This window comes from Falco peregrinus, chromosome 3 (genome assembly GCF_023634155.1).
Source record: "Falco peregrinus isolate bFalPer1 chromosome 3, bFalPer1.pri, whole genome shotgun sequence".
NCBI lineage: Eukaryota > Metazoa > Chordata > Aves > Falconiformes > Falconidae > Falco > Falco peregrinus.
Window position 1 is genome coordinate 42,470,373 of NC_073723.1, and position 25,676 is coordinate 42,496,048.

Consider the following 25,676-nt stretch of genomic DNA (forward strand, 5'->3'; position numbering starts at 1 on the left):
GAGCTGGGCATGGAGGTCTGTGCCACTTAGGGACAGACTCTTGGGACATCTCTCAGCTGCAAAAGAAATTGCCCTAGCAGTTAAAGACTCCGGTGGAATGATGGACCCCATTAACCCTTCCCCGTCTTTGGTTCCAGTCTGAGTGTCCTTTAGTACTGCTGCTAATGACCCCGACCTTGGCCAGCATGGTGAGCTCACACTAGGTGTTGTGACCAGGAGGGACCTCTTGTGTGCCTTGTCTCCTTCCTTTCAGGCTCTGGATACTCTGGTACTTGGCCACCTGGGCACACTGCTGGCTCATGTTCAGCCAGCTGTTGACCAGCACCCCCAGGCCCTTTTCCTCTGGGCAGCTTCCCAGCCGCTCTGCCCCAGCCTGTAGCGCTGCGTGGGGTTGGTGTGACCCAAGCGCAGGACCCGGCACTGGGGTGCCATACACATGACATGGTGTGTAAGGCTTACAAAATGCAGTTATTGGTTCACATACTAGTTCAACTGCAATGCAGTTACTGAAGTTTAATGGGTTACTGGCTGCCAACTGAATTACACATATTATCTCAGGGATGGCTCAGTGAAATGACCGAGATGAATTAAGAGCTTGCCCTTTCTGAAATGGGCTATCCTCTCTTCCTCTTCCCCCATGGACTGTCGCAGCACTCTCCAGACTTTCAAACTGCAACAAGGTCTTTTACCATCTCACACCAGCATACTCTTCACTCCAGTCCCTCTACTGCCTTCTCCTTGTCTCACCTCATCCAGGGTGTGTGATCTCCTCCTGCTTCTTCCTCAGCTGCTCCCTCTTCATTGGCTTTCAACCACTTAACAGAACCAGCCACACCTGCACCTTATCTACATGGACCAACCCGCAGCCCCTGAAGCCAGCCCGCAGCTGTATATTATCAATGATAATTAGCCCAGCTTCATTCTTCTACAATGGACCTCCCCTCTACCTTCCTCCCTGCCCCCCCCTTCTACAATGGACCTCCCCTCTCCCTTCTTCTCCCCCCCCCCCCCCCGCCCCCAATCTTGTGCTCCCATCTTTGAAGAAGTGATCCAACTCATAAACCCAGAAGAAAAAGTTTCTTTCCCTTGGATTGGTTTCCTGCTATCTCAGGGAGCAGAATGAGCTTACTGAGGGTTGAGCTTGAGTGCCAGAGCCAGCATGAAGGAAGCTGTGGCCATGAGGGGCTGACAGTGGAAGAGAAACAAGAAGAGAGAAGCTGCAGTAAAAAAAAGCTGTGGGATGATGAAATAGAAGAAGCCGTGTTAGGGACCCTATATAGAAAGAATCACTGATACGAGTTTTTTCAAGAATCCTTGAAAACCTATCTGAATCGAAGAGAATACTAAAGCTACAGGCCTAGACCAACCACTGAACTTGGGGGTACCTTACTGACAGGAGAAATGTGGTGAAAGCCTAGGAAAAAAAAAAAGTATTCTTTTGGCTGTGTTGAATTTGAGCTGTTTGAGTGCTAAGCGAGTATAAAAAAGTATCAAGCATAAGCTTGGCAAAAATTCAAAATGGTGTCATATGAAACCACCTTATTGATCAAGATTATAAATAAGCAAACAAATGTGGTGAGCCAGTCTATCCTGCCAGAGAAGCACAGGCTATCCAGAAATGTATATTAGAATATTAATACTTTGTTGTATTCCTTAGTGTTATTTTATGGTAAAACTTGAGGCAAAAAAAGGAATACCTCATCAGTTCACCCTCTATCAAGCCACAACAAATTTAATGATTTGCAGGACTTCCTAGGTTGATCTTAGTACTAGAGCTGTAAAAACTGAGATTGAGAGGAAAACTAAGCAATGCAATCCAAGACACTACATAAACTGAGGGAAGGTATTAAGAGGAAACTCTATGAGATGTAAACTCCAAACTGCTTTTCCAGGTTTTGTGCGTGTTTCCTACTTTTGGAGATGATTTACATTGGAGACAAGACCCTGGACAAAAGGAAGCATCAGGTGGCTGTTTTCTGTTTTCCTAAAATCCAATAAAATACCAATAGCCCCTTTGTTCTTCTCGCTTCTCAGCAGACGCTGTGATCGCGGTCTCGCTTCCGAGTATTTCCCTACCCTTTATTTTTTAACACAGCGCGATGCAACAACACGGAGTTCCCCAAACGCCGCCCGGGGCCGACATCCGAGCCCGCACCTCGCGGGGCGCCCCGCCGGCTCTGGGCCACGGCCGCGAAGCTGCGGCACCGGGCAGCCCCGCACCGCCTGCCCCGCCGCCGGGCTCGCCCTCCCGCAGGGGCTCCGCGCGCTGTTGCGCGGGGCGGTATCTCGGCTGACGGCGGGCCGCCGCTCTGCCGCCGCTCCAGGTCGCGGGGCCCCGGGTCCCTGCTCAGCGGCGAGGGCAGGTCGGGGGGGACGCGAGCGCCCGGGCCGGCCCGGCCCGCAGGCGGCAGCGGGCGCGCCTGCGCTCCGCCGCGCCGCCCGGGGAGGCGGAGGCGGCCGAGGGGGGCCTGGGGCTCGGTGACAGGCGGGGCGGGAGCGCCGGGCCCGGCTGGCTCCCCGGCTCGGCCGCCCCCCCGCGCCCGCCCGCACGGTGAGTAGCCCCGTCTTTCTTCTCCGCGGCGGCCGGGAGGAGGGAGCGCGGTGCGCCCCGCCGGCTCCCGCACCCCGCCCGCTGCCCACCCCCGCGGGTGGGGGAGAGCCGCCGCTGGGGTGCGGCTGCCCGGGCTGCCGCTACCCCGCCACCGCCCGCCCCGCCGCGCACCGAGAAGGCGGAGGGGAGACAAAAGCGGACAAAGGAGGCGAAACGCTGGTCTCGCTGCCGGGGTAGGCAGGGCCGGGCGTCACTCGTCGCTCGGCCGTCCCGCGTCTCCGCGGGCGCGGGGGGCACCCGGGCGAGCTGGGGCGGCCAGGGCGGCCCCGCGGTGCCGGCTCCCGGTGTGCCCGCCGCCTGGCATCGGCTTTTGTTACTCGCTCCTCCGCCCGCCGCGGCTCCCCGGGCCGGCGAGTTGTAGCGGGGTGTTTATTTCAGCGTGTTTATTTTTAGGCTGGAAAATAAAAGGCTCGGCACGGCGACCTTTGGCTGCCGCATCCGGCGCCAAATAGTAGGGTCGCGCTCTGGCCGGGGCCACGGACGCGCGTGTCCGCTCCTGCACTTGGGTAAATCCACGTGCTGTCCCCAAGGACGCGGTCCCCGGGGCGCTGCCGCGGCCCCCCCCGCCGCGGGGCCGGCGAGCGCTGCCCGGACCTCAGGGCAGACGCCGGGGTCGGGCGGGCAGAAGCCGGGGCGGCGGGGAGGGGGGCGCTGGGGCCGGCGCCGCCGGGAGGGGGGCGCTGGGGCCGGCGCCGCTGACCTCCCGTGCTTGCTCTCTGCCCCCGCAGATCGGCAGCAACCCCCCGGAGCTCTGTCACCGGCGTCGGCGGCGCGGAGAGAGGAGGATGCGGGCGGCGGAGCGGCGGCGGCGGCGGGCGGCGCTCCCCCGCGGCGGGCGGGCTGGCCGCGGGGCCCCGGCGGGCGGCTGCTGAGCGCGGCGCCGCGGGCATGCGGCGGCGGGGAGCGGGAGCCGCCGGCAACGGGGGCGGCCCGGCGGGCGGGCGGCCCCTTGAGCGAGACAGAGGGAGGATGGAGTCACAAAGGACTTGGGCTGACACGTGCGGCGGGGCGGCCGGCGGCCGCGGCTAGGGCCACCCCCCTCCCCTCCCTCCTCCCCTCCCCGCTATGCTGCGCTCCCGCCGGGCCCCTCAGCGCGCTCGACGCACGGCGGCGATGGAGCCGGCCGGGCTCCTCTGAGGCCGCGGCCGGACCCAGCATGGCCTCTGCGCGGACCCCGGCGCCGCGGCGCCCCGGGGCGGAGCGGCCGGCGGCGGCGGGGGGCCGGGCGGAGGCGCCGCGCTGCCGCAGCCTGCCCGCGCTCGGCGGGGCGGCGCCGCGGGGCCGCGGGGCCGCGCTCGGCTCCCCCCTGGCGGCCGGGGGGGGCGGCGGCGGCGGCGCCCCGCCGAGCCCCGCTGCGGGACCGGCTCCCGGGGCCGCGCGGGGCGGAGGCGCCGCCGCCGGGGCTGCCCAGCCTGCTGAGGCCGCCGCCGGCGCCGGCGGGAGCTTCCCCTGGGGGCCGGAGCGCGGGCAGCCCGCGGCGCCCGGCCGGGGGGTGTCCCCGGTCCCGCCGCCGCCGCTGCTGGCGGGCCCCCCGGGCAGAGCGTGCCTGCGGGCCGTGCTGGCGGACTCGCGCTTCTTCCTGGTGTGCATGTGCTTCCTGACCTTCATCCAGTCCCTCATGGTCTCCGGCTACCTGAGCAGCGTCATCACCACCATCGAGCGGAGATACAGCCTCAAGAGCTCGGAGTCGGGGCTGCTGGTCAGCTGCTTCGACATCGGGAGCCTGGTGGTGGTGGTCTTCATCAGCTACTTCGGGGGGCGCGGACGGAGGCCGCTCTGGCTGGCTGTAGGGGGGTTTTTCATCGCCCTGGGGGCCGCACTCTTCTCCTTACCTCATTTCATCTCTCCGCCGTACCAGATCCAGGAATTGAACTCCTCCGTCAGTAACGAGGGCTTGTGCGTGACTGGCAATGGCACCGCCAAAGAGCAGTGGGACTCGCCGGCCTGTGTCAAGGACTCCGTCGGGAACGACCACTCTCTCTATGTAGCTTTATTCATTTGTGCCCAAATTCTTATTGGCATGGGCTCGACACCCATCTATACCTTGGGACCAACGTACTTAGATGACAATGTCAAGAAGGAAAACGCCTCGCTTTACCTAGGTAAGGCATCTGAGTACTGGGGTGCTTTGAAGGCTGAACCCCAGATCTCTCTGAGGGACCAGTTACAGGCACTTCTGCCCTGTTCCTTCTGAACGTCACCTGTGCTAAGCTTCCCTTCCAAAGTGAACTTTTGAAGTAAAATTGCCATGCTTTTCTATTTTAAAAGCTTTTGCGGAGTGGTGAAGAGCAGTGATGGGGGAGGTGGATGCAGGGTGGGTGAGAGCGGCCGTATTCACACCCTCCTGCACGGGGAATGGGACAGCAGGGAAGCCTGGCTTCTCTGACACCTTTCAGCACTTGGCATTAGCTGGTGACTTTTTCAGAAAGCAATGTTTGAGTTCCCCTTGCCCCTTCAGGCTTCTTTTTGCTAATACACAGGCAATGCATTTCTAAATTTTGGTCAGCATGCCTTTAGCCTAGAGTCTCTGTCTATAATGATACTGCTTTATAAGCACTTTGAGAGATTTTGGCGTGCTTTGTTTTACTTTTCCAGCGTTCATTAATCTTTAACTAGCAATGAATTTTGGGTGGCATTGATAAATCATCCGGCAACTCAGAAGGAGTTAAAAAACCGTTGATAAAACAGTGAGTAAAACCTTCAGGGTTAAGAGCTCCGTTATGGGACCTCAAGGGACACAACAAAACAGGAGTCCGATCTGGCACCTGGCTTTTGGCAGGTACAGACAGGTCTTCCTGATGGTCATTATGGGAGAAAGGGAATGCTCAGGTAACTGGGTGCTAAACTTTTTTGAACGTGATATCGAACATCGTACATTCTTGATAGTTTGTGTAATGCGTAAGAAGACTGACTGTTCTCTGACTTTGTGTTAATATCTTACATGATTCTGTGAGAAATGAACCTTGCGTACTCCTTCAAATTCTTTTCAAATAAGGAGAGGCACTTACGGGTCCAAGAGAGTGCCAAGGGGTTTTGGATGCTCGGCATTACCATTTTCAGTTCAATTTATTTCGGCTTTATGATAACCATGGAGGTAATCATTCCATGTAAAATCGATGTGCGTGAAAGGAATACACTCAGGGTGTGGGTGTAATTACTTTATTAAGCAAAAGTAGTGAGCCGGATCAGTATTTTTATTTCTTTTCCCCTGTTCTTCAGCAATTTGACTGTTCCCTGAACTGTTTTAAAGCCAGGCACAGTCTGTGTGCAGTGTCTTTAGAAAGCCTGAGACGCTGCTGGTTTTTGGAAGGAGGGAGAGGTATTATCTGTGGTTTTTCTATTGTTTTCACAGTGTTGCTAATCTTCCTGATGAAATATTTGGCAAAGTTTTCCCTCTTTTCCTCCCCTCTGAGAAAGGCTAACTGGTATGGAAATTTAGATTAACCTGGAATCGGCTTTATGGGCAGTATGAAAAAGCAAAGCATCTTGTTACTGAGGTTAGTAATTGTAGTTTGGTGCAGCAGACAGCAGGCTGAAACTTTTGCAGACAGATGATTTCATACACATCTCAACAACACAGAAAGCAAGGAGATGGAAAGGCTGCAGGCGAGGAATGAAAGGTAAAAGAGATGAACAGTGCAAGAGGAGGAGGAAGCCTTCACCAAGGAGTCAGCAGCTGGAAATCCTTACTGTGCAGGAGAAACGATGCCTACCCCTGAAGCACTTCTAGTACAGGAAATTGTAATAAAGTGGCTTGGGTAACTTAATTGCGGCAAAGATCAGACTTAAAGTTAACAAAGGTAAAGGACACCAGCAGCTGTTGGAGGATTGTATGTGACCCTTCAGCACCTGCTGGGCACTGAAGGCAGCTTTGATCTATACTGGGAGTACCCTCGTAGAGCTGAAGTTCATATGTAGTGATTCAAAAGAGTAAAGAGGAGGTACTCAGCTACAGCGTACATGAAAAATTCATGCCTGCGATCTGATTGTGTCCACAGGGAGAAGAATTAAAATAAACACAAATCATGTTTAACAGCGAGTAAAATGTGCTGTCACCTCCTTCCAGTCCTTAAGCTACTCAGGGCTAGAAACAATGTTGTTTCCCATTGAAAATCTTGGTATTATCTTTTTTAAGTAGTGTAGAATTCTGAGGAAACTTTTAACTTGTTCAGGTTTGAATATTTTCCTCTCTTTAGACTTAGGCCAATGACTCTTTGAGAGGCAGGAGTTAAATCTGAGTTCCATGGGGAAAAAAGGAAAAGAGAATTGTTTGGCATGTTGATGTGAGCCAACATGTTTTTCTGGAGCTTCTCAGTGGTTTGGAATGTTTCATGTCGTCGAGGAGAGGGATTTGTGGGTGATGCAGCCCAGCCAGGCGCAGGGATGGGATAGAGGTGGCCAGGGCATGGCTTTGTAGGCCAGCCACCACATATCTTGTGTTACACAATGCCTGTTTCTCAAGGCAGTCTGATTTTATTACTGGGGCAAGCCATGCAAATGATGTCAAGATGTAAAATGTGTGTATGCATGTAGGCATGAGCTAACAAAAAGTGTTGGAGTGGGCCATGGGAGTTGAAGTTTTGAAAAGAGAAGAAAGCCCGGTGAAACAGGCCTGTAACACAGATAAATATTTCTGAGCGAGGACAGTTAATTTAAAAAGAAAGTAGTCTCTAACATGAAGTGGAACATCACTAATGTGTTTATTCTTAGTCATGCTGGTATTGCATTGTATATTTTTTTTCTAAGAAAAGCAACATACATAAAGATGTGTTCAGATGAGAAACATTTGTTTACAAGCATGCACATGATAGAAGTTCCTGTGAGCTGCAAAACTGCAGAGCTCTTCAACCCTGCAAGTGCGCCCACTAATAGTAGGTCAGTAAAGCCCCCCTGTGTATTACTAATCCTGATTCTGCAAAAACTCACCTTATGTGGCTGTGGAAGCTATCTTATTTATTTTCCAAGTTAATCCAGCTCAGGGCTCGAGTGGCGATAGCATATCCTCTTAAGTGTAGGCATGCAAGCTCAGTGTGGACAGCTGTTTTAACATTCCTGGCTGGAAGTCCTACTCTCAAAAAACATATTTGATGCTTATACATAGTCTCTTGGCTGCCTACACTTAAGTCCATCTGTCAGGGTGGCACTATGCCAGGTTACAAGGTGATATGTCATTTTTAGTTGGACAAAGGTGCCAGGCAGGGATGTATATTTGGGCCGCCTGCATAGCAATGTGCGAGATCACTCTTCTGCGGGACATTTCTTCCTTGTGAAGGCGGTGCCACCTCCGGGTCCTCTGGCCCCATAAACGTGTCGGTACTTTGATGCCCTGATGCTAACGTTGAGAAAATGTATGACATCAGGCTTGGAAACAAGTTGTGATTATAACAGGTGCCTAGGAAATACAAGAACTGGCTCCCTTAATCACAGATAATCCAAAATGGAAGTTACATACTTTCTGTAAAATCCGGGCAATCAGTGAGTTGTCTTTGTCCCCCACTAAAGTCTTTCCCTTCTGTGCTCAGCTGTACTGTAGCGTGTCTGTCGTCAGCTACCTGATGTGTGCAGTTATGCTTTTAATTAACTAATTAATTTAATTGCAATTTAATTTGGAGTCAAATTGGACTTCACGAGTGTTGTTTGTGCTTGCCATGGTGTTTCTGCAACATGTGAAATTCTAGCACCGGAAACACAGTGTGTGTTTCCTAAACACTGATTTTTTTGTAGGCCACCAATAGTTTGTCTTGAATGTGAGTTTACCTTGTGCTTGTTCCATGGATTTTAAAAGCAGTTCCTTAAAATTAACTGTGGCACTTGGAAAGGGGAGTTTTATTAGTGGCATTACAGCACCTGAATAATTTTTCAATGTTTTGCTTCTTTTGCAAGTGGGTATTGTGATAATAAGGAATGTACTTTGAACTTTAACACATAGGAAGGCAATATTAGGTTTTACAGAAATACTGCATTAATGACAACATTTTAGCATTCAGGAGTGGCTTTCACCAGTACCCCAAAAATGACTGGTGGATTAATTAGTCATTGTGCTAAGAATGTTTTGTTTCAGCTCCAGAATGATATAGGCTGGTTAGGATATGAATCAGAAAAGCATCTAAGTCAGTTTAATTTCATGCAGACTCTCCATAGTTTTGGGAACAAACCGTAATTACAAAAGGCAAAGCTTTTGTGAGATAAGAGCTGGAAAATTGGATAAACCTGTGTTAATGGGGTTGGTGCAGATAATGGCTTGAGAGCCAGGGAAGTAAAATCCTTTCCTAACCTGGAAAAAGAATAAATATTTAGACTAGTTTCAAAAATGCTTTGGACTCTGGTTTTGTTTTCATGAGGATCATTTGTGGGTTGCTGTTTCTAGCATTAGGCAAACCATTTCACTGTGGCTACTGTACCACTGTGCCTGGAAATCACCTTTTTACCAGTGTTTTACAGCTGGATACTCTGTGTACCCCTCATGTCTTTTACAGACTTCCCCAAAGCCTGTATATATGCCAATCGTATTTATGGTATTTCTAGTTATATCTACACCTATATCCATGTCTCACCTGGAAGGAGAAGGCAGGAGAAGTAGCTTCATGTACTCCCATCAGAAACCAACCACCTCTGGGCACTGGGTCCTGGGGCAGAGTGCAGCTGCCAGGTGAGCTGGGCCTCTTTAACATGCCGTTGCCTGGATGTTGGCCTGGGAAGCACTGGATTTTTGTGCCACTTTGATTATTCGTTTTGATCTGGCCTCTGGAGGACAGGGGCTGGAGCCTGCCAAAGGTGTCAGGTCCTCTGTATGGATGCTGCAAGATCACTGAGGTTTTCCAAGGCAGGATCAACTTTCTAGCTGAACAGGAGGGACTGTCTAGAAGCAGTGAGACAGCTGACCAGCATTTTGTTTTATTCTCACCATTCAGCCTATGACCACTTGTGGTTTACATTGAATACGCTTTGTGCTACCCAATATCTGAAAAGGCTTTTTCAGGGTTGACTCAGCATTGATCCCTATAGTTTGTAAACCCTACAGACGGTACATTCAATTTTATAGCATGCCTGTGAGAAGGCAGGATTTTATGAATCAAAAACTGAAGCAAAAGGGCACGTTCACCAGTATTTTTTATTGCTTGCTGCATTTCCCTTGTCAAAAGAGCAGCGTGCTGAGCTTATTCGTCAAATACAGGATTTTAGTTTATTTATGTGAAATCCACATCTTGGTTTATCCATAGGCTAACACTAAGGCTTGGCCCATCAGCAGTCTTTTTTGTACAAACACATGCTTGCTTTGTATGCATACACAGCTGGGCAGGGCTGGCTGCAGGCTTGAGCTCGCTGTGCTCTTGGCTGGGCATAAGTAGCATCTCGGGATGCAGGTAAAGTGACTGCAGGTCTGTTTGTGCATATGGATTATACTGTTTCCCCGGAGAGAGAATTTAGCAGTCAGAGGGTTCAGTATTGTGCTTCTCTGGCATTTCTGTAACATCTTTTTTGTTAAAATGCTGATCAGGCAGCAGGCAGTTAGTAATAATTATTTAAAATAGCACTATGCAGTTTTACTGCTCTTTCCTATAGCTGTGGAAACAGAAAGATAAATTTTACTTCTCCACTTTAGTCTCCTGCTCCATAGGTGGACTGATCCTTTTTGTTTTTCATAGTATAATATCTTAGGCATTTAGAGACCGTGGGGTTCTGTGTCTGTGTAAGCAGTGTGTGCATACGATGAGTTCAATGGAAGGTGGGGGCAGCCTTTCCTCTGAAGTTTTCTGCCTGTGGGATTTAATGTCGTGAGTGATATACCTTCACTTGCCCTGCCACTGTCGCGTCCCTTAGTTATGCTTTTTGCGTCTCCCGTTGTGTCCTTGCCACGAGCTATATCATTGTTCACAAGCAGCTGTATTGACAAAGCACTGCTTGAAGTGACTGGCAAAATGTGCTTTGCCCTTCTTAGGAGCAAGAAGATGCTTATGCACATGATTGTCTCTTCTCTTTTATATGAAAGGAGAAAAGCTAGGTTGGATCCAGGGGTCTGAAACTCACTGAAGTCCCAGGCCCTGTTGTTTTCGTTGCTTAGCATTTGTCAAAATGCTTAGCATTTTGTTTCTGAGGCCAACAGTGCCCTTTTCACCTGCTCGAGCTTGGGAGTGGTGTTTTTTTGGAGAACAGCTCCTTTCTTCTCTGGTGAGCTCTGCTGCAGGGCTGGTTTGAGCAGACAAGTGTGAGAACCTGCCGTGGTCCCTGGAGAAGCTTGGAAACTTAGACATGAAAGTGGCCTTTAAGTAACAGCTTGTTTGTACCTTCTCCCAGGAACTGAAGGCTTGGGATCTAGTGTCTGATTACCCGGGGGCTGGAAACCTTAGCTGTCTGCTGGATACCCTGACTATTTTGTAAAGGGTCATCGTAACTACTCCTGTTGCAAGTGGATTAGAGATGCTTTGTGTTTCATGCATTTTTCCCTGAACTTTCATTCAGTGGCTGCCTCATCTGGGAGGAGTTAATTGCTGTGGAAGTGCTTATGCAGTCAAAAGAGAGGAGACCGGATTTCACTCTGCCATCACTCAGAGATACATAGGTTTCTGTCTTGGCTGTGCAGGGAACACGGGCAATTATATAAATGAGGCTCAACCTTCTGTTTCATCCTGAAGGCCAGCGACTAAAAATTATGATTTTAAAGTAGGTAAATGGATTTCATCCATGGGTTTTAAAAGAGCAGAAAAGTAACTCAATCATATTAGACTCTGTAGTCTCATGCTCTCTTTTTAATCCTATTTTAAGTCTTCTTCACCTCTGATAGCACGTTAAAAACCCTTGTTACTTGGGAAGCATGAACTCTGTTTTCTTCTTTTTTTCTCTTTTTTTTTTTTTTTTTTTTTTACATGTTTTTCCCATTTCTTTTGAAAACAGTTGAGAAGTTACCATGCAAAAATAGCACATACTTCAACTGGTCCCCTCTGGCAGTTGTTGCCTCTGTTGACTGTAGGTGTCAAAGTGTTAGCTCTCTCTCGTGCTGTTGATGGACAGTGTGGTGCCACATGGCTTCTGAGGGCAGGGCAAGCTGATTGCCTGCCTTCCTGTGAATTGCCACCAGAGCTGTCAAAATTTCAGCTCCAAGTCCAAGGGTGCCTCTGCACCCCCCCTCAGCAGCTATGGGGGATGCTGGCAAGTTGTCAGGGCTGCAGCCTGAAGGCACTGAAGTGGCACAGTCAGAAGAGGGAAATGTTTTTCCTGAGAACCTCTAGAAGTGAAGGTTCTGCACAAGGAGCAAACAGCTCTGTTGGCCTTCTGAGTCCTTGAGTCCATGCTTTTATTCAAGCACCTTGGTACTTTTGCCATGGCTCATTTGCACTGTTTGGGCACATAGGCTGGAGCTAGCAAAGTTATGGCAACAGACAACCCTGCAGTGTGCACGCAAGCTAATTTCACTTGAGCCAGCCAGATCTGTACCCCAACTCCTTCCAAGTGCCCAGAAAAAAATAGGACATTTCCTGTGATGGGAAAGAATATGTCAGCGTCCAGCAGCACAAAGTATGGGCTGTGTCCTGCTTTGCCTCTGAACAGTGGGGAGTTTGGGCATCTGTTGTGTTGTCACAAGGCCAGAAATTCAGACACACTGCATGGTGTTAATGGGAGAGCTAACAAACCTGGGTCTTTCCTCTTCCCTTCTTTTCTGGCACAGGGAATTTCTTATTACCTGAGAAATCGTGAAGTACGAACACAGAAACTTGAGTGCTATTTTATGCTGCCATGAGACCCGATAGCTTAATCTGAAAGCGTTAATTCTCATGTAGGTAAACAGCTTACTTGACAGCAAAGACAAATTACACTGTGAAAAACATTGTACTCTGGTATGAATTACATTTTATGGTGAGTTTGGAGGAGATGCAGTTGGAAAAAACCATGTATATTTTTACTTGTAATTTGAACAAGCATATACAAAAATTATTCAAAGAAAATAAACATGAACTGGCTCATGTGAAGTATTTGCAAAGCAGTACTGCGTGTCCACTAATCATATCCTGTGCAGTTCCTCTTTGATTCTTTTCTCCATTTTCAATATAGGTTCCCTTTCGGCAGCTTGCTTTCATTTCATTAGCTTGCTGGGGTATTTTTTGAGTGCTCCCATTTTTTTCCTTGCATATATTCATGTTAACACTTCTTTTGCCTTGCACCATGCATAGCTGGACCTCAATCTGATGGTTATCCTCTGTGCCTTTTATCTTTGGTACTTACAGGATTGGAATGAAAGCCTCAAGAGTGCCTCAGCATTGATTTTCTTAAAATCCAGTGCTGCTCCAAAGCCAGCTACCAGCTCTTCAGTTGTTTGAATTTAGTAAGCTTTTGTAAATTAGCAACTACTTTCCATATTTGTCTGCCTGTACAGTTAGCTGCTTAGAAGTGATAAAAAGTAGATCTTGGATGGATTCTCCTGTGGTTGTATCCTTTCCTTTCTGGATTAATTGAGTTATCCTCTAGAGTCAGAGTTTCTCAAATAATCTGTGTATTAGCTGAGTGTATCTTCTGATATCTTCTGATTTGCTGTTTCATACTCAAGTTGTAGTTTACCCCCATTTGTCACAGCTTTGCTCACAGCGGTTGACTTCAGGTGTCATGTAGGCACTCAAAGGTGCCGGCGGTGTATTCCTGAAGCCAAGTGTTCTCAATCACACCTTGGTTCCTATTTCTTTTTTTCAGTCCCTGGTTAGATTAAAATCTGAGTTCCTGACCTGCCAGGAGTCATTTTAAGTAATATGTTTTTGTAGGGAAACCAAGGTAGATAGGGAAATAGTTGTGAGCATTTTGCTGTGGTAGCTCTTAATCTGTAATTACTCAAACAAAATGTGTCAAGCAAGCCTCATTTACTCCAAGAATATCTAAAGGAAATACTCTGTAAGATACTATCTGATGTTGCTGTGTGTTAAGCTTTCCTTGTACTTAAAGAGAAATTGCTGTATTCAGCTGAGATGTTGATTCAGTAGATTTTGCTATGTGTAAGACAGCTGAGAATGCTACCTTTAAAGGTCCCAAAGGGATCCGCTCATAGGCTTAGAGGTCCAAACCACATGAAATTCATGAGCAGAATACCCTGAGGATGCTGGTTAGGTGGGATTTTTCAGCTGAAGAAAAACGAGGAAAGGTGAAGGAGAAGGGGAGGTTTAGTGCCAGTGGCACAGGGCTGGCATTGCCTCTTTGGAGCCGTCCAGGGTGGTGGGGGGCAGAGGCAGAAGGGGCTCTGTGCCAGGGGACACCAGCTTGGGCCAGTTCCAGGTGGAGTCCATGGAAAGGGATGAAGATGCTGCTCTAAGTGTCTGTAGAGTCCAGGAAAGCCCCTGGCAAGGCTGGGGAGTTTTGGAGAGAACAGAGAAGCTTTGCTACTGCCCATGCTTTTCTTCCCCCCCGCTCACTGTTTCCTGCTTTTGCCCAATGCCTCTCCACGCCGTTCATCGTTCCCTGCCATTTCAATAGCTGGAGTTTAAAAAATGGTAACGTAACACTTTGCCATTTCATGATTTTTAATCAGAATTTACGTTTCCATTTGTTACTTCATCCCACTGGGTGAAAAAGAGGTTTAACAGGGTGTAACCTTCTGGAGTGCAAATAGTTTCAGTAATACCCCTCCCGTTTAAAAAAGGTAAAAATTCGCAGGAGACCACTGCTTAATATTAGAGACCGTAATGACTATAAACTTGATGGAAAATTTATATCAACTTGACTTAATACAGCTGTCTAGTGACAGATGTAGTGAGGCTGTCCCTAGGGAAATTTTATAATTGTAGGGAAATGCAGAAGACATGAACTTTTGAGTTTGCAGCCTGGTAGTGCCGATGCACACAAGTTCAGGCATTTATCTGGTAAGTTATATAACTGGCCTGGAACAGGAATTTCAGAAAACTATGTTTGTTCTGCTAAAAGCATAACTGAGGGAAGGAAGTGGCATTTTGGGGCTGTCTGAAACAAGTAGGTGTTAGTTTGTTACCACACCTGCATTGTGTTATTGGAGGAATATTAGTCCTGTTACACAACAAATGTAAAAAGGCTCTGAACTCAGCACTATATCACTGTAATGTAATGCCATATTGTAAATAATTTTTTAAAAGCATAGCTGAGGACTGAATTGAAGCTTGAAGGAAGAGCTGTACTTTAAAGTTTCTAAGTAGCAATTGCACTCTTGATATGTGGAAACTGTATATTCATGGGCCTCAGTGACTGAATATTTTAATGGGACAGTGATTATAAAGGCAAAGATATAGCTGGTTGGTGTGAATTACTTTGGCTGCAGAAGCAAAGTAGGCAATACCATATGTTTATTCCTATGGCTTCTCCAGAAGCTCTGGGAGAAGGAAGATGAGCACTTCTGAATGAGTGCCCTCTGCATTTAGGAGTACCTCTGCGACTGAGCCTACGCGTAAGTACAAAAAAAGACCTTTCCTCATTAGCTTTTGCTCCTTGCCTTACTTGATTCTTGTTAGCAACTGATTTTTGCTTAGATGTGGACATTTCTTGTGCTTATTGATTTTATGGGTAACTGTACTCGCTTTGGACACTCAGAAGCAAGTAGGACACAGACAGCAAGTAGGGAGGCATTTTGCCTTGAAAGGCAAAACAGAAAGAGCGGGTAAGGCGACTGCACCTGTGCATTTGTGATAATTAAAAGAAAATCAGCCCTCTATGAGAAATGAGGTAAAACTGATTGACGAGTATTTGCCAGGCCAGCTAATGGGAAAGGAGTTGAAAAAAGCTTTTAAACCTGGTGACTCAGAAACCTTGGGTACATATATGCCTTCTCAGCCTACAATAAGGATAAGAGATTCAATTTATCAGAGAAAAATAGAGGAGTATATGAACTAATGTAATTTTAGGAGTTTGTACACTGATGTTGTTAGAGCAGCTATTGCTCCTTCAGGTATGTAGTAGTATTTTAAGTATGTGGGTAAGTGAGCTATTTATGATCAGACAGTTCTATAATTAACTTCCTTTCATCCTTATTCCCCTCTTCATCCTACCCTGTATCCCCACACTCCAAATTTAGATTCCACAAAAAGAAGACCTTACCGTGGGTCTGATGCAGTGCAGTGCTTTCAAGAAAGCCCCATGTTTCAATTCTCAGAGTTGTACTCTGTATTTATACCTATGTTGAGTATTACAAAGGCTGAAGAAGGGGTCTGTCGTATGTGACGGTCTCAGGGTATGTAAGAAATGACATCTCATTGTTTGCCCAAGTTGGCGTACTGAAATCCTATACTAACTATTGGGTCAAGGCTGACCGCTTCCGTGTAGGAGAAGATATAACTGGTCCAGACAGTGAGAGGACTGCTGAATGGTCATGGTAAAGAAGCTTGATAGCCATGAGGTTTATATTAGCAGATAGGCATCCTACACTATGAGCCAGCTGCTTTTAGTTTGAATTGTGCCTGACAGTAAAAAATGGTGTAGTGTATTAGGAATGTCGTGAATTTCCCTTGTGTAGTTTAATAAGATGCTCAGATCAGTTATTTTGTGGTCTGAGCATTAAGATTTCTCCGAAACACAACTGCTGGGCTAAGCAACTCTTCTAATTTAATCCCAATTTGCATGGCCTGTCCGGAAATATTAGAAGAATTAGTAGCATAGCGTTAGGAGAGACAGTAGCATAACCCTTGTGACTGTGTCAGAGAGTCCCTGGATGCTCTTGGGACTCCTGTCTGTTGCTTTTCTACTGAATCAGGATAAGGAGGGTGAAGAGTAGTGTAGTTATTTTTGTATGCAGGTGAGTGAAAAATACAACATTCTGCCCTTAATTTAGGCTGTATTGCACTCCTGTTAAATTGAAAACAAAGGACTTCTTGACTTTTTTGCTTCCCCCCATCATTTTATTGAGTAACAAAATGGTCGACCTCAGGGAACTGACAGCTGGTGGTTTTCTGATGTGGGGGATTTGACTTGAAGAATATATGTGTGGGTGTGATGATATGAGGCAGCCTTTTCATACAACCCCTTGGTGATGTGCTGTATGCTCTTGTTATACATAGTGCCAAAATAGACAGTAATCCTCTTACGTGGGATTGTGAAGCAAGTAATAATAGAGCACAAGTCAGTGCCATCAGTTCAGAGCTGTTTTTTTGATAAACATATTTGTCATTTGTATCTCCTAGATTCTTTAGTACTTCTTAATCTTTATATTAAGTCCTTCACTCCAGCTGCAAATGTTAATGTTTCACAATAGTAATGTCAGCTGCAGTCAAGACCTTTCTAATTGATGCACTTGCTTTAAAGAGGCCGCAGAGATTTTTAGTTGTATAATTCAACTCATATCCTAATATGAAAAATTCAGATGAACAAAAATTGTAAGATCACTTAGTCTGCATAAAATGTTTCAATTGTCTTATGAGGCACCCTGAAAAGATCTGAAGCAATCAGAGTTACTATCTGCAGGCTGTTCATCCCATTTAGAAAACATGAAGTTGGCTGCTGTGCAGCAGGGCAGGCATGATGAGCGTGTGCTGGAGGAGAGAAGCAATTAGCTCTACAGCAAGTGCAGTCAGAACTGAAAGGAAGGTCTGGAGGCGTTTAATTAATACTAATGCTTTTGTGTTTATGAGGACCAGAGTCATGGTAGGTTACTGCTGTCTTGGTCTTGTGGTTCTCAAGTCTGGCATCTAATGAACATTAGATTTAGAGAAGATTTCCAGAAAAGTTAATAAATCACAGCTAACTATGGGACATTCACATTTTCCCTGAAGATAATGAGGTACACTTGGTTTTGGATGGGAGCGGGATCCTATCTGTAAAGTTTTCATTTTTAAACAGATAACAAGTTCTCATGGGATTTTTGTACCAAATTTATTTAAGTAATCCAAAGTGATGAAAATGCATGTCGTTTGCTAAAACATTTTTCAAGTCACCAAACCAATTAGGAAAAAATAAAACAGGATTTCTTCTCCATTGTGAAAACAGTTTGGGCACAGGTATAATTTTTATTAATCTGAGTTTGATGACAAAAGTACTTTTGATAGAAGTTTATCCACCAGTGTATACTTATTTGCATAGCTTGAAATTTTGGCATGCATTTTTGCTCTTTAATTCTCAGTTCATACTATTCACTCCAACTGCCATTCATTCTTGGGTGCAAAATGCAAGTAATGTCCTATTTGGTTTGAAGACCACTCTGTGTAACTCTTCTTGCTCCTGTTTTCATCTAATACATTGTTCAAGACATATTTAGACAGCAGTAGGCTACAAAGGATTAATTTTTCCATTTTCTTCCACTGAGAATACCAGCTCCATGGCTTCAGGCTTAGCCGTTTTAACATTTTGTAAGTGTTTCCCCGACGGGTTTCAGCAGTGTTTGTTAATAAAAGGATGATCTCTGTGATGATTTACTCTTTGTGCAGGAGCACTAATATAATCCAGTTTGAGCTGTACTTGTAATCACGGACAATTTGGATAACTGCAAGGGGCCATACACAAACTTGTCAGCTTTAGAAATCGCCTGTGTTTAGGTAACCCTGTGTCACCTCTTCTGATGGTTATCTGTACAAACAGCTTTATTCTTCCATTTGGGGAGCACCATCACCACATTGCATTTAATATATTTTTGTATTGCACTGCTTGCATGTTACTACATATATTCAGATTTTGCAGGGATTGTGTGATTAAAGTATTCTTACTGCACTTTACTGTATGGTCCAAGAGTTACATGTCAAAGTAATTAGTCTGTAGTTTCTCCAAGGAGTAAATCAGAAGAGCTGGATTAGAATCACAACGTTTAATGATTTTTTTATGTCACAAGAAAAAAGCTGAACAGAAACATTTGGATTTTCCTATTTTGAATCGATTTTTAAGTATATAGCACTTCATTTCTTTAGTCATCTGGGACTCCCCAGCTGCATGTTGTTAATGCCGTGGTAATAGCTTACAGGTCTGGTAAATGAACATAAGGAGTTGAATTCTGCGTTATGGGCTTCTGAATACCCTTAATAGCACAGTTATGCTGTTAATATAATGCAAAAAAAATCCGCGAAACTTGAATTGGATCTGGAGGCCATTTTCCCTGAGGGCTGTTTTGTCAGCCAGTGTACCTGCTTTCGTGTCAGCGTGGCGTGCCGCCTGGGTGGGGGGCTTCTGCCACACCGCTCCCGGCCCTTCGCGGTGGCTGTGTGCTGCTGCCGCTTCCCTGGCGCTGGGATCAAGGATTTTGTGACCGCAGCGTGGGTCAGACCGCCTGCTGCTCTGACACAGGACTCCTCACCACCGCTGGCAGGGCCGTGTTCGTCCCCCGTAGCTTGCCCGCAGCTGCCGGCCCTGGTGGGAAGGCGGGAGGCAGCCGGGGAGCGGAGCGGGGGGCTTGCAGGACCACCCAGGGCTGCAGCCTGCAGACGCGCGGGTGAAACCGCACGTGGCGGCTGAGCCACAGGCTGCCGGGGGGCATTTCTCTGGTGGCCTGAAATGAGGCAGCTGCATCAAACACGAGTTTTTAGCAGCTCCTTGAAACTTCCACTCCTTTAGTCACAGACTTTCTTGAATGAGGGGTGTTTAGCTGAATAGCTCATGTCTTTTTAGTATTTTGGAAGAGATGATTTTTCTTTAATATATTTGGAATGACTTCCTCATTGCACATCTTTCAGTGGAATATTTTCTCTGCGGGTTTTTTCCCTCTATTTTTGCCAATGTTTAAAGCTCCTGCACTATAGGTAGAAGTACATTATCCATTGATATGCTTCTTATACACTTATAAATGCAATTTTTCAAGATAATGTTGTCACTAATAGTAACACATTACTCATTAATGTGGTGCTTGTGTAGAATAGCAACCAAATATAAAACCAATTTGGTTTTATGCAATATTGGATATGGAAAAATAGATGATAAAATGCTAAATGAAAAAAAAAAGATAGGGATTCATCAGCCCCCATGAAAGACGTGCTTCCTTTCTTTTTGTACTTTTTCTTTTCATACTCCCATACTCCTTCTGCAGTAGGAGTTTCTCTCCCAGCACCTTGCATAGATGAGCAGATGTCTCCCCAGGATGCTGCCAAACTCACCTTCTTCTCCCTTACCTCAAACATTTCGTTTTTGTTTCTGAAAACCAGAAGAGATTAAATGCATGCTGACGTGTCTGCACTGTAAACTGCTTTCAGATGCTGTGATGATGAATCTGATGTAAAAAAAAAAAGCAAACACGTAGAGTAACCTTTGAGATTGTGCTGTCCTTTCACAGAGTAGCATATAGGGAGATGGATGTCAGAGCCTAATAAGGTATTTCTTTTGATTCCAAATTTATTATTGTCACAATGGAAGATAATAGAATTTTCATTTAAAAATTAATAAAATAGGAAGATAGAGAAAATACAGTAATGTATGACAGTTTTTAGAAATGGCAATAAGTTGAAGGAGGTGGGCCTGCAGAAGGTAAAAGTCCTGTAGCTGGTAAAGTTGGGTGAAGGCAGGACACCATCACACAGAAGTGCCAAAGGGAACCTCTGTAGAACCCCACCAGTGGGGAAAGGCTTGTTTTTCAGCCTGGCTTTTCTCTTTCCTCTCATAAACAAAGTTGATGGGTCTCTGCAGAGATCAGTATCTGCAATGTCACAGGGCTAGCTGTAAGCATTTGTGTGAGTGCCTTTGGCTTGGTTATATTTTATTTGAAATGCAGGAGGGGGAACAGCTTCCATTCTTCAAAATTAAAACTTGATTATCTGGCCTTCCTTTACATCTTTTCTAGCTACAGATATCTGAAGTTGTATGAGTGGAGTGATGAGAGCCTCAGCCTGAAGCACAGGAGAACCGTTCTATGGGTAATGGGCAGGAGGATCTCCAGGAAGGCTATGCAGTGGTGCCATACTGGTGGAGGACTTTGGAGAGAACATTAAGCAGATCAGTCAATAGTAATAACTACAATATTTTAGAATTGTTGCAAATGTTTGTTTCCTAGAACAAAATCTCTACAGAAATGAAAGCTTTCTGTTTTTTTTATTTTTTTTTTTAGTGGAATAAAGTATCAACAGTAAAGATGGTACATAAAATGTGTGACTCAGGTGAGCTTACTGAGTGACTAGGTGGTAAATAGTTGTTCCCCCAATCACAGTGCTCCTACCTTCTACCTAAGAGTCTTCAGGATATTCCTGAAACTGGGCAATAAGGGGAGAAAGAGGTTTTTAAATTTTGTTTCTTCCTGTGACAATTTGAAGACATTTCAATTACATCTGTGGATTTTTTTTTTTCTTCTGTATCACATCAATGTAAAGGAGAACATAGTGTGATCTAAGCTTTTTACTTTTTGTTGTCTTTTTTAGGCCTATGCATAAAATTTATTTTTCAGTTCATCTCCTGAGCCAGTTCTTCTGTGGTTGAAACATTGCATATTTTCTGTGATGATATGAAAACTAAAAGTAAAAAAAAAATAATAAGATGCTCTGTTAAAGAAAAGATTTTCTTTCTGAACACTTATCAAGGTACAGCTGAAATGAAGGGATGGATTCATAAAAGCAGCTAGGGACAGCAGCGTCTATCAGCTGAGGGCTAGATATCCTGAAGAGAAAAGCCTGGGGTGATACCTCTGAGTTGTTCCTCCTCTGGGAAAGGACACGCGTGCTGTTAAGAGTTTCTGCACACTGTTTCACACGTGTGAAACTGAGAAGTAGTAACATTTTAGTTTGGTTATTCAGCTATATTTGCTAAGAACAACTGCCTGATTCTGCTGCCATATCTCTGCTGGTGGTGTCACTGCAGTGTTTTCATTTTTTCAGTTGGTAAGTTTTTCCCAACAGTTTTAGTGTTTGAAAAGCATAATGCTGTGTTACCATCATTTATCTGTTTTGAAAGAAACATTTGCCTGAGTTAGCAGATGGCAATTTAACTGTGCTTGATCCAGCAAGAGTCTTGGTTCTGTAAGTGTATCTCTAGCTCAGAAAATCTCTGCAAAGCACTTAGAAAGCAGTGAGCAAAGCAGTGGTAGCTGTGCTGTTTGGGAGCACAAATGGAGCAGCCGTAATGTGTTTGACAAGGCTTTACGCAGTTTTGGGGGGTTAGAATCAGCATCTAGACAAGGATGTGTCACTCCAGTATAATGTACGGTGACCTTGGGGATGCAATGGGTGAGCTACTTGGCTGAGGAGAGGAGGAAATTATGGGAAGGGATGGCTCAAAGCTGAATTTACTCTGCAATGTGTGATTCGTGTATTCTGTGTATGAGTGTTACTATGACATACTTTATAAAACAGCTGAAGAACAGCTGTATGAGGTTACAGTAGGTAAAGGTCTGTGTTTCTCAGAAGTTCTGCAAAGACCCTTTTTTAACATGTTTTGTCTGACCACTCTGTGGCAAAAGTAGACTTGTAATCTTTGGATGTTTTTCAAAATGTATTATACATTTGCAATTTAGATTAGGAATAAGAATGTGTCAGATATAATTATCTGTGTAATAATATAAAAATATGGATCTAATTTATAGTAACATGTTATATTAACTTATAAATAATTTACATAACATTTTTAGTTCAAAGGAATGTGATAACCAGAGAGATTTTTGTTCTTAAGGCAAATGTTTTATTGCAGAAAGTGTTTTTATTTATGGAGTTTATTAGAAGCAAGTATGATTTAAACAATGATTGAAAAGGTAAGAGTTTTATTGCTAGGATTCTCACATTTGACTATTTTAACTTTCACATTACAACTTTAGTTTTACAACAGACAAAACTAAGGCTTACACTGCATCTTCAGTATATGTGTTTAATAAATATTTGTGAGTGCTGTATTAAAACTCAATCTATACTGTCATAGATTAATCTCAGGACAGTAGAGCTTGTTAAAATTACCAGTACAATGGATTACAATTGCAGTTAAATATAACAAGCAATACAGAAATGTATTGCATGCTTTATATTCATTCTTTGAAGGAGTACTAGATGTTTACATTTTTCGGTGATTAACGTTTTTACTCTTTGCCTATGAGCTGTGTGCTTCCACTCGCTCTGTTGGCAAGTCTTTCAGTATGAATCTGAAAATGTAGTTAAGGGTCCAGCAGTGTGTGAAGACTTCCCTCTTCTGTCACATGTTGTAAAAAACTCCCGTAAAGTGGAAAGATGTCAGATCAATTTTCATTAGATTCGGAAAAGCTCTGACAGCAGCAGAGACCACTGGTAACACTTGCAGTCATGGTTATTCCAAGCCACTCCAGTATCACTCTTTGAGGACCTCCCTGTCAATCTCTCTCTCTGTCAGAATAATTTAACAACTGAGGTTAAGATTTTCCAAGGAGCCTAAGGAGTCAAGGGATCTGTCTTTCAATGAATTTCAGTGGGACTTAGGGCTCAAGTTTAATTTTCTTTGCAAACATAAGCCTAAAGTTTCAACAAATAACTTGCTTGTGGTAAACTGATTGAAAGCTGTGATAGTTTGCAGATTGTGTACATAAGTGTAATCTTTCAACTGAATCTTCCTAATGTAAATAACCAAAACCATGTTCACTATGAGAAAGGATGCAAATGGACAAAGACACTAGAAAAAAAAAAAAGTAACTGAATTTCTTGAGTAAGCAAAACCTAAAGAATGAAATGTATTTTATTTTCATGGGTACTTAATACCATATTTCCTAAGCCTGGCTGAACAATTTCTATGTGTTCAGATCTCAGTACCAGCTCCCATTTTTCTGGGGTTTTGTTGCTCTTCGGTGCTCTTGGAGTCAGCTTGGCAGAGAGGGATGCCCCAGGGTGGATCAGGAGAGCCTGGAGGTTCCCTGGCTGCTGCAGCCAGTACCAAAGCCTCTCATTCTGGGGCTATCCCTGGTAAATGCTCAACTGATACACCAGTGAAATATGTAAAGGGCGTGGGGCCAGCTCAGGTCCTTCCCTTACCCTGGGTAAGGACTTCGGAGATGTGTTGAGATAAGATGGCCAGGAAGGAAAGGTGAAGAGGTTTCTTGTCGCTTAGCATCCTTCTTTGCAAAGGGTGATGTCTGTTTCTGCAAGACCTAGTGTGTTAGAGACGAAAAGAGAATTTGTGGGATAATTTCATGCTTTATTGGCCAGAAAGGACTGTTACGCTCATTCACTCTGACATCTGTGTTGAATCAGATTTCATTACAGTGTTATCCCTGTGCAAAGCTCTATGTATATAAAACTGTTTAGCTTAAAATGAACCACTCACAGTTACAGAGAGATTGCCATATCCTTAGGAATACAATATAGTTAATTATCCTGTTAAAAAAGTTACTGCTATGAAAGTGCCTAAAGTTGGATGAAAGTCATTTGTACATAGCCTCTAGGCACCACATTTTTCTTGTCTGTCTGCTAAATGTGAGAGCATCTTTTACTATTGGAGAATAACAATATGCTTAATAATCTGATAATCTAAGTAGTTGAGAAACAAAGCTGTCCAGTCTAATTCTACTCACAGATGAGAGAAAGAAACAGAACAAACAGTCTTTATTTAAAAAAATTGCAGACTAAGTAAAAGGTTATTGGCCAATTTTCCCCAAAACATGTCAGCTGAATTAATTAGCCAGTTGGTGAAAGTAACTATAGGTGATTTTCAGTTTTTGTAGATCAGCCATATATGGTGTTTTGAAATATGTTGAAAGTATATTATCTCTGTAATGTAAATAATTTGCTCTTGGAAATGCTGACTCTTCAAGTTAGTAATACTTCTATATTTTATTAACGTATTAACATGTCTTAGAGTGACTGGGAATGAGCTACAAATGGAGCCCTAGATCACTGTGACAATTTATATCTTAAATAGGAAGACAAATGTAATTACGATATTACCCTTAAGGAGAACCTTTTGTAAGAGTAATCACTTTTTCAGTGCTAAAGTTGGTGCTTAAACTATGCCATTTGCTAGCACTGGTTCTGATGATTTTGGTCTAGCGATTTATGATTCAATTAAGTCTTGATTTTTGGGATATATTGGTTAAATCTTTTTTCATGTAGAAAAAATGATTTATTTTTGATAAGGTTGAAATACTTAACTTACAATGCATTATTTTGATCTTTATGTAGGAATACAAGTTAGCATGTAAAAAAATCTGTTATTTTTACTTTACATGTAGGCAAAACCAAATTAAACAAAACCAAACCATGTAAACCACATGACTTAATAATGTCAAACAAAAATATTTTCATAATTTTTGTGTGATTATTGAATTTGCAAGTCAGTATTTCACCTGTGAGGTGGATGTGCATTTCTTTGAGGACCCTAACTATAACTGTTAAGCAATCATACGTATTTATAGAATCAGTTTGTTGCTAACAAACTGTGTCTGTGGTGGTTTTCTGTCCAAAGCAAAAATATGAGTGAGTTTCCTTCCTTTTGGTTTCTTACAAAACTGTATTCCCCTCTTTTCTTCAGGTCCCTTGGAGATCTCAATTTCTTTTCCTCTAAATTTTCGTCTTTTCACATCAATTGATCTGTCAGGTTTAGCAGGGCCTTTCTAGGGATCAACAGCAGCAGCTCTGTCCTTCCGTGTCCTATTTCATGGGACTGTGTCAGGAGCACCAGGGTTGTATGGAAACAATTTGTTTCTCCATGGGGCACACATTAGCTCCTTAACCATGGAGAAGGAAGGAGGTGCTGGGCCATTTATTGCTGGTATTTCTCCAGAGGCTGGGATGTCTATTCAGGGTGTTAAATCCCAGGAACCCTTTAGTTCGGTGAATCCAAGTCAGGGCCTAGAGGCTTCCAGTGGTCCTGGTAGTTGGTGTGGCCACGAAGATGTACAGAAGTTTCTTCTGCTTTGCTGATACTAAGGCTATGTAATCCATGGTCAAGCATGTAATGGCCTGTGTTCCCTGCAAGACCTGTTATTTAGATAATATCGGTTTATGATGTGGCTATCTGGACCTTGCTATCAAAGATCTGGCTAAGTACCATTTCCTTTTAGGTGGCTTTACTTCTCCTGCTGTAATTCTATTAGAAGTTGTGATTAGAACCGTTAAGAACATTTTGCTGTTGCATCAAAACAAAAAGCTTTTTTCTTGTGGGCATTGGTGGACAAGACAAGGGAAGTGTGTCATTTTCATCATCTATCTGCTGTTGATAGGAGACTGTGCTTGAATGGTGAAGAAATTAATTTTGGTGCTGCAGCAAAGAACTCTGCTGTCTC

At 44.8% G+C, this 25,676-nt stretch overlaps 1 protein-coding gene across 2 annotated transcripts in view; it reads left to right on the plus strand.

Moving 5' to 3' along the window:
* Positions 1-2,327: 2,327 nt before the first annotated feature.
* Positions 2,328-25,676, plus strand: part of SLCO5A1 (solute carrier organic anion transporter family member 5A1) — an 82,562-nt gene continuing 59,213 nt past the window's right edge. Inside the window, exons 1-2 of one of the 2 annotated variants that reach the window (XM_055800018.1) lie at positions 2,328-2,551; positions 3,340-4,713. In XM_055800018.1, the coding sequence (XP_055655993.1) occupies positions 3,768-4,713 (946 nt within the window). In that variant the 5' untranslated portion in view covers positions 2,328-2,551; positions 3,340-3,767. Of the gene's footprint in view, positions 2,552-2,581; positions 2,785-3,339; positions 4,714-25,676 lie in introns of those variants that run through there. The other variant, XM_055800019.1, reaches the window with a different exon arrangement.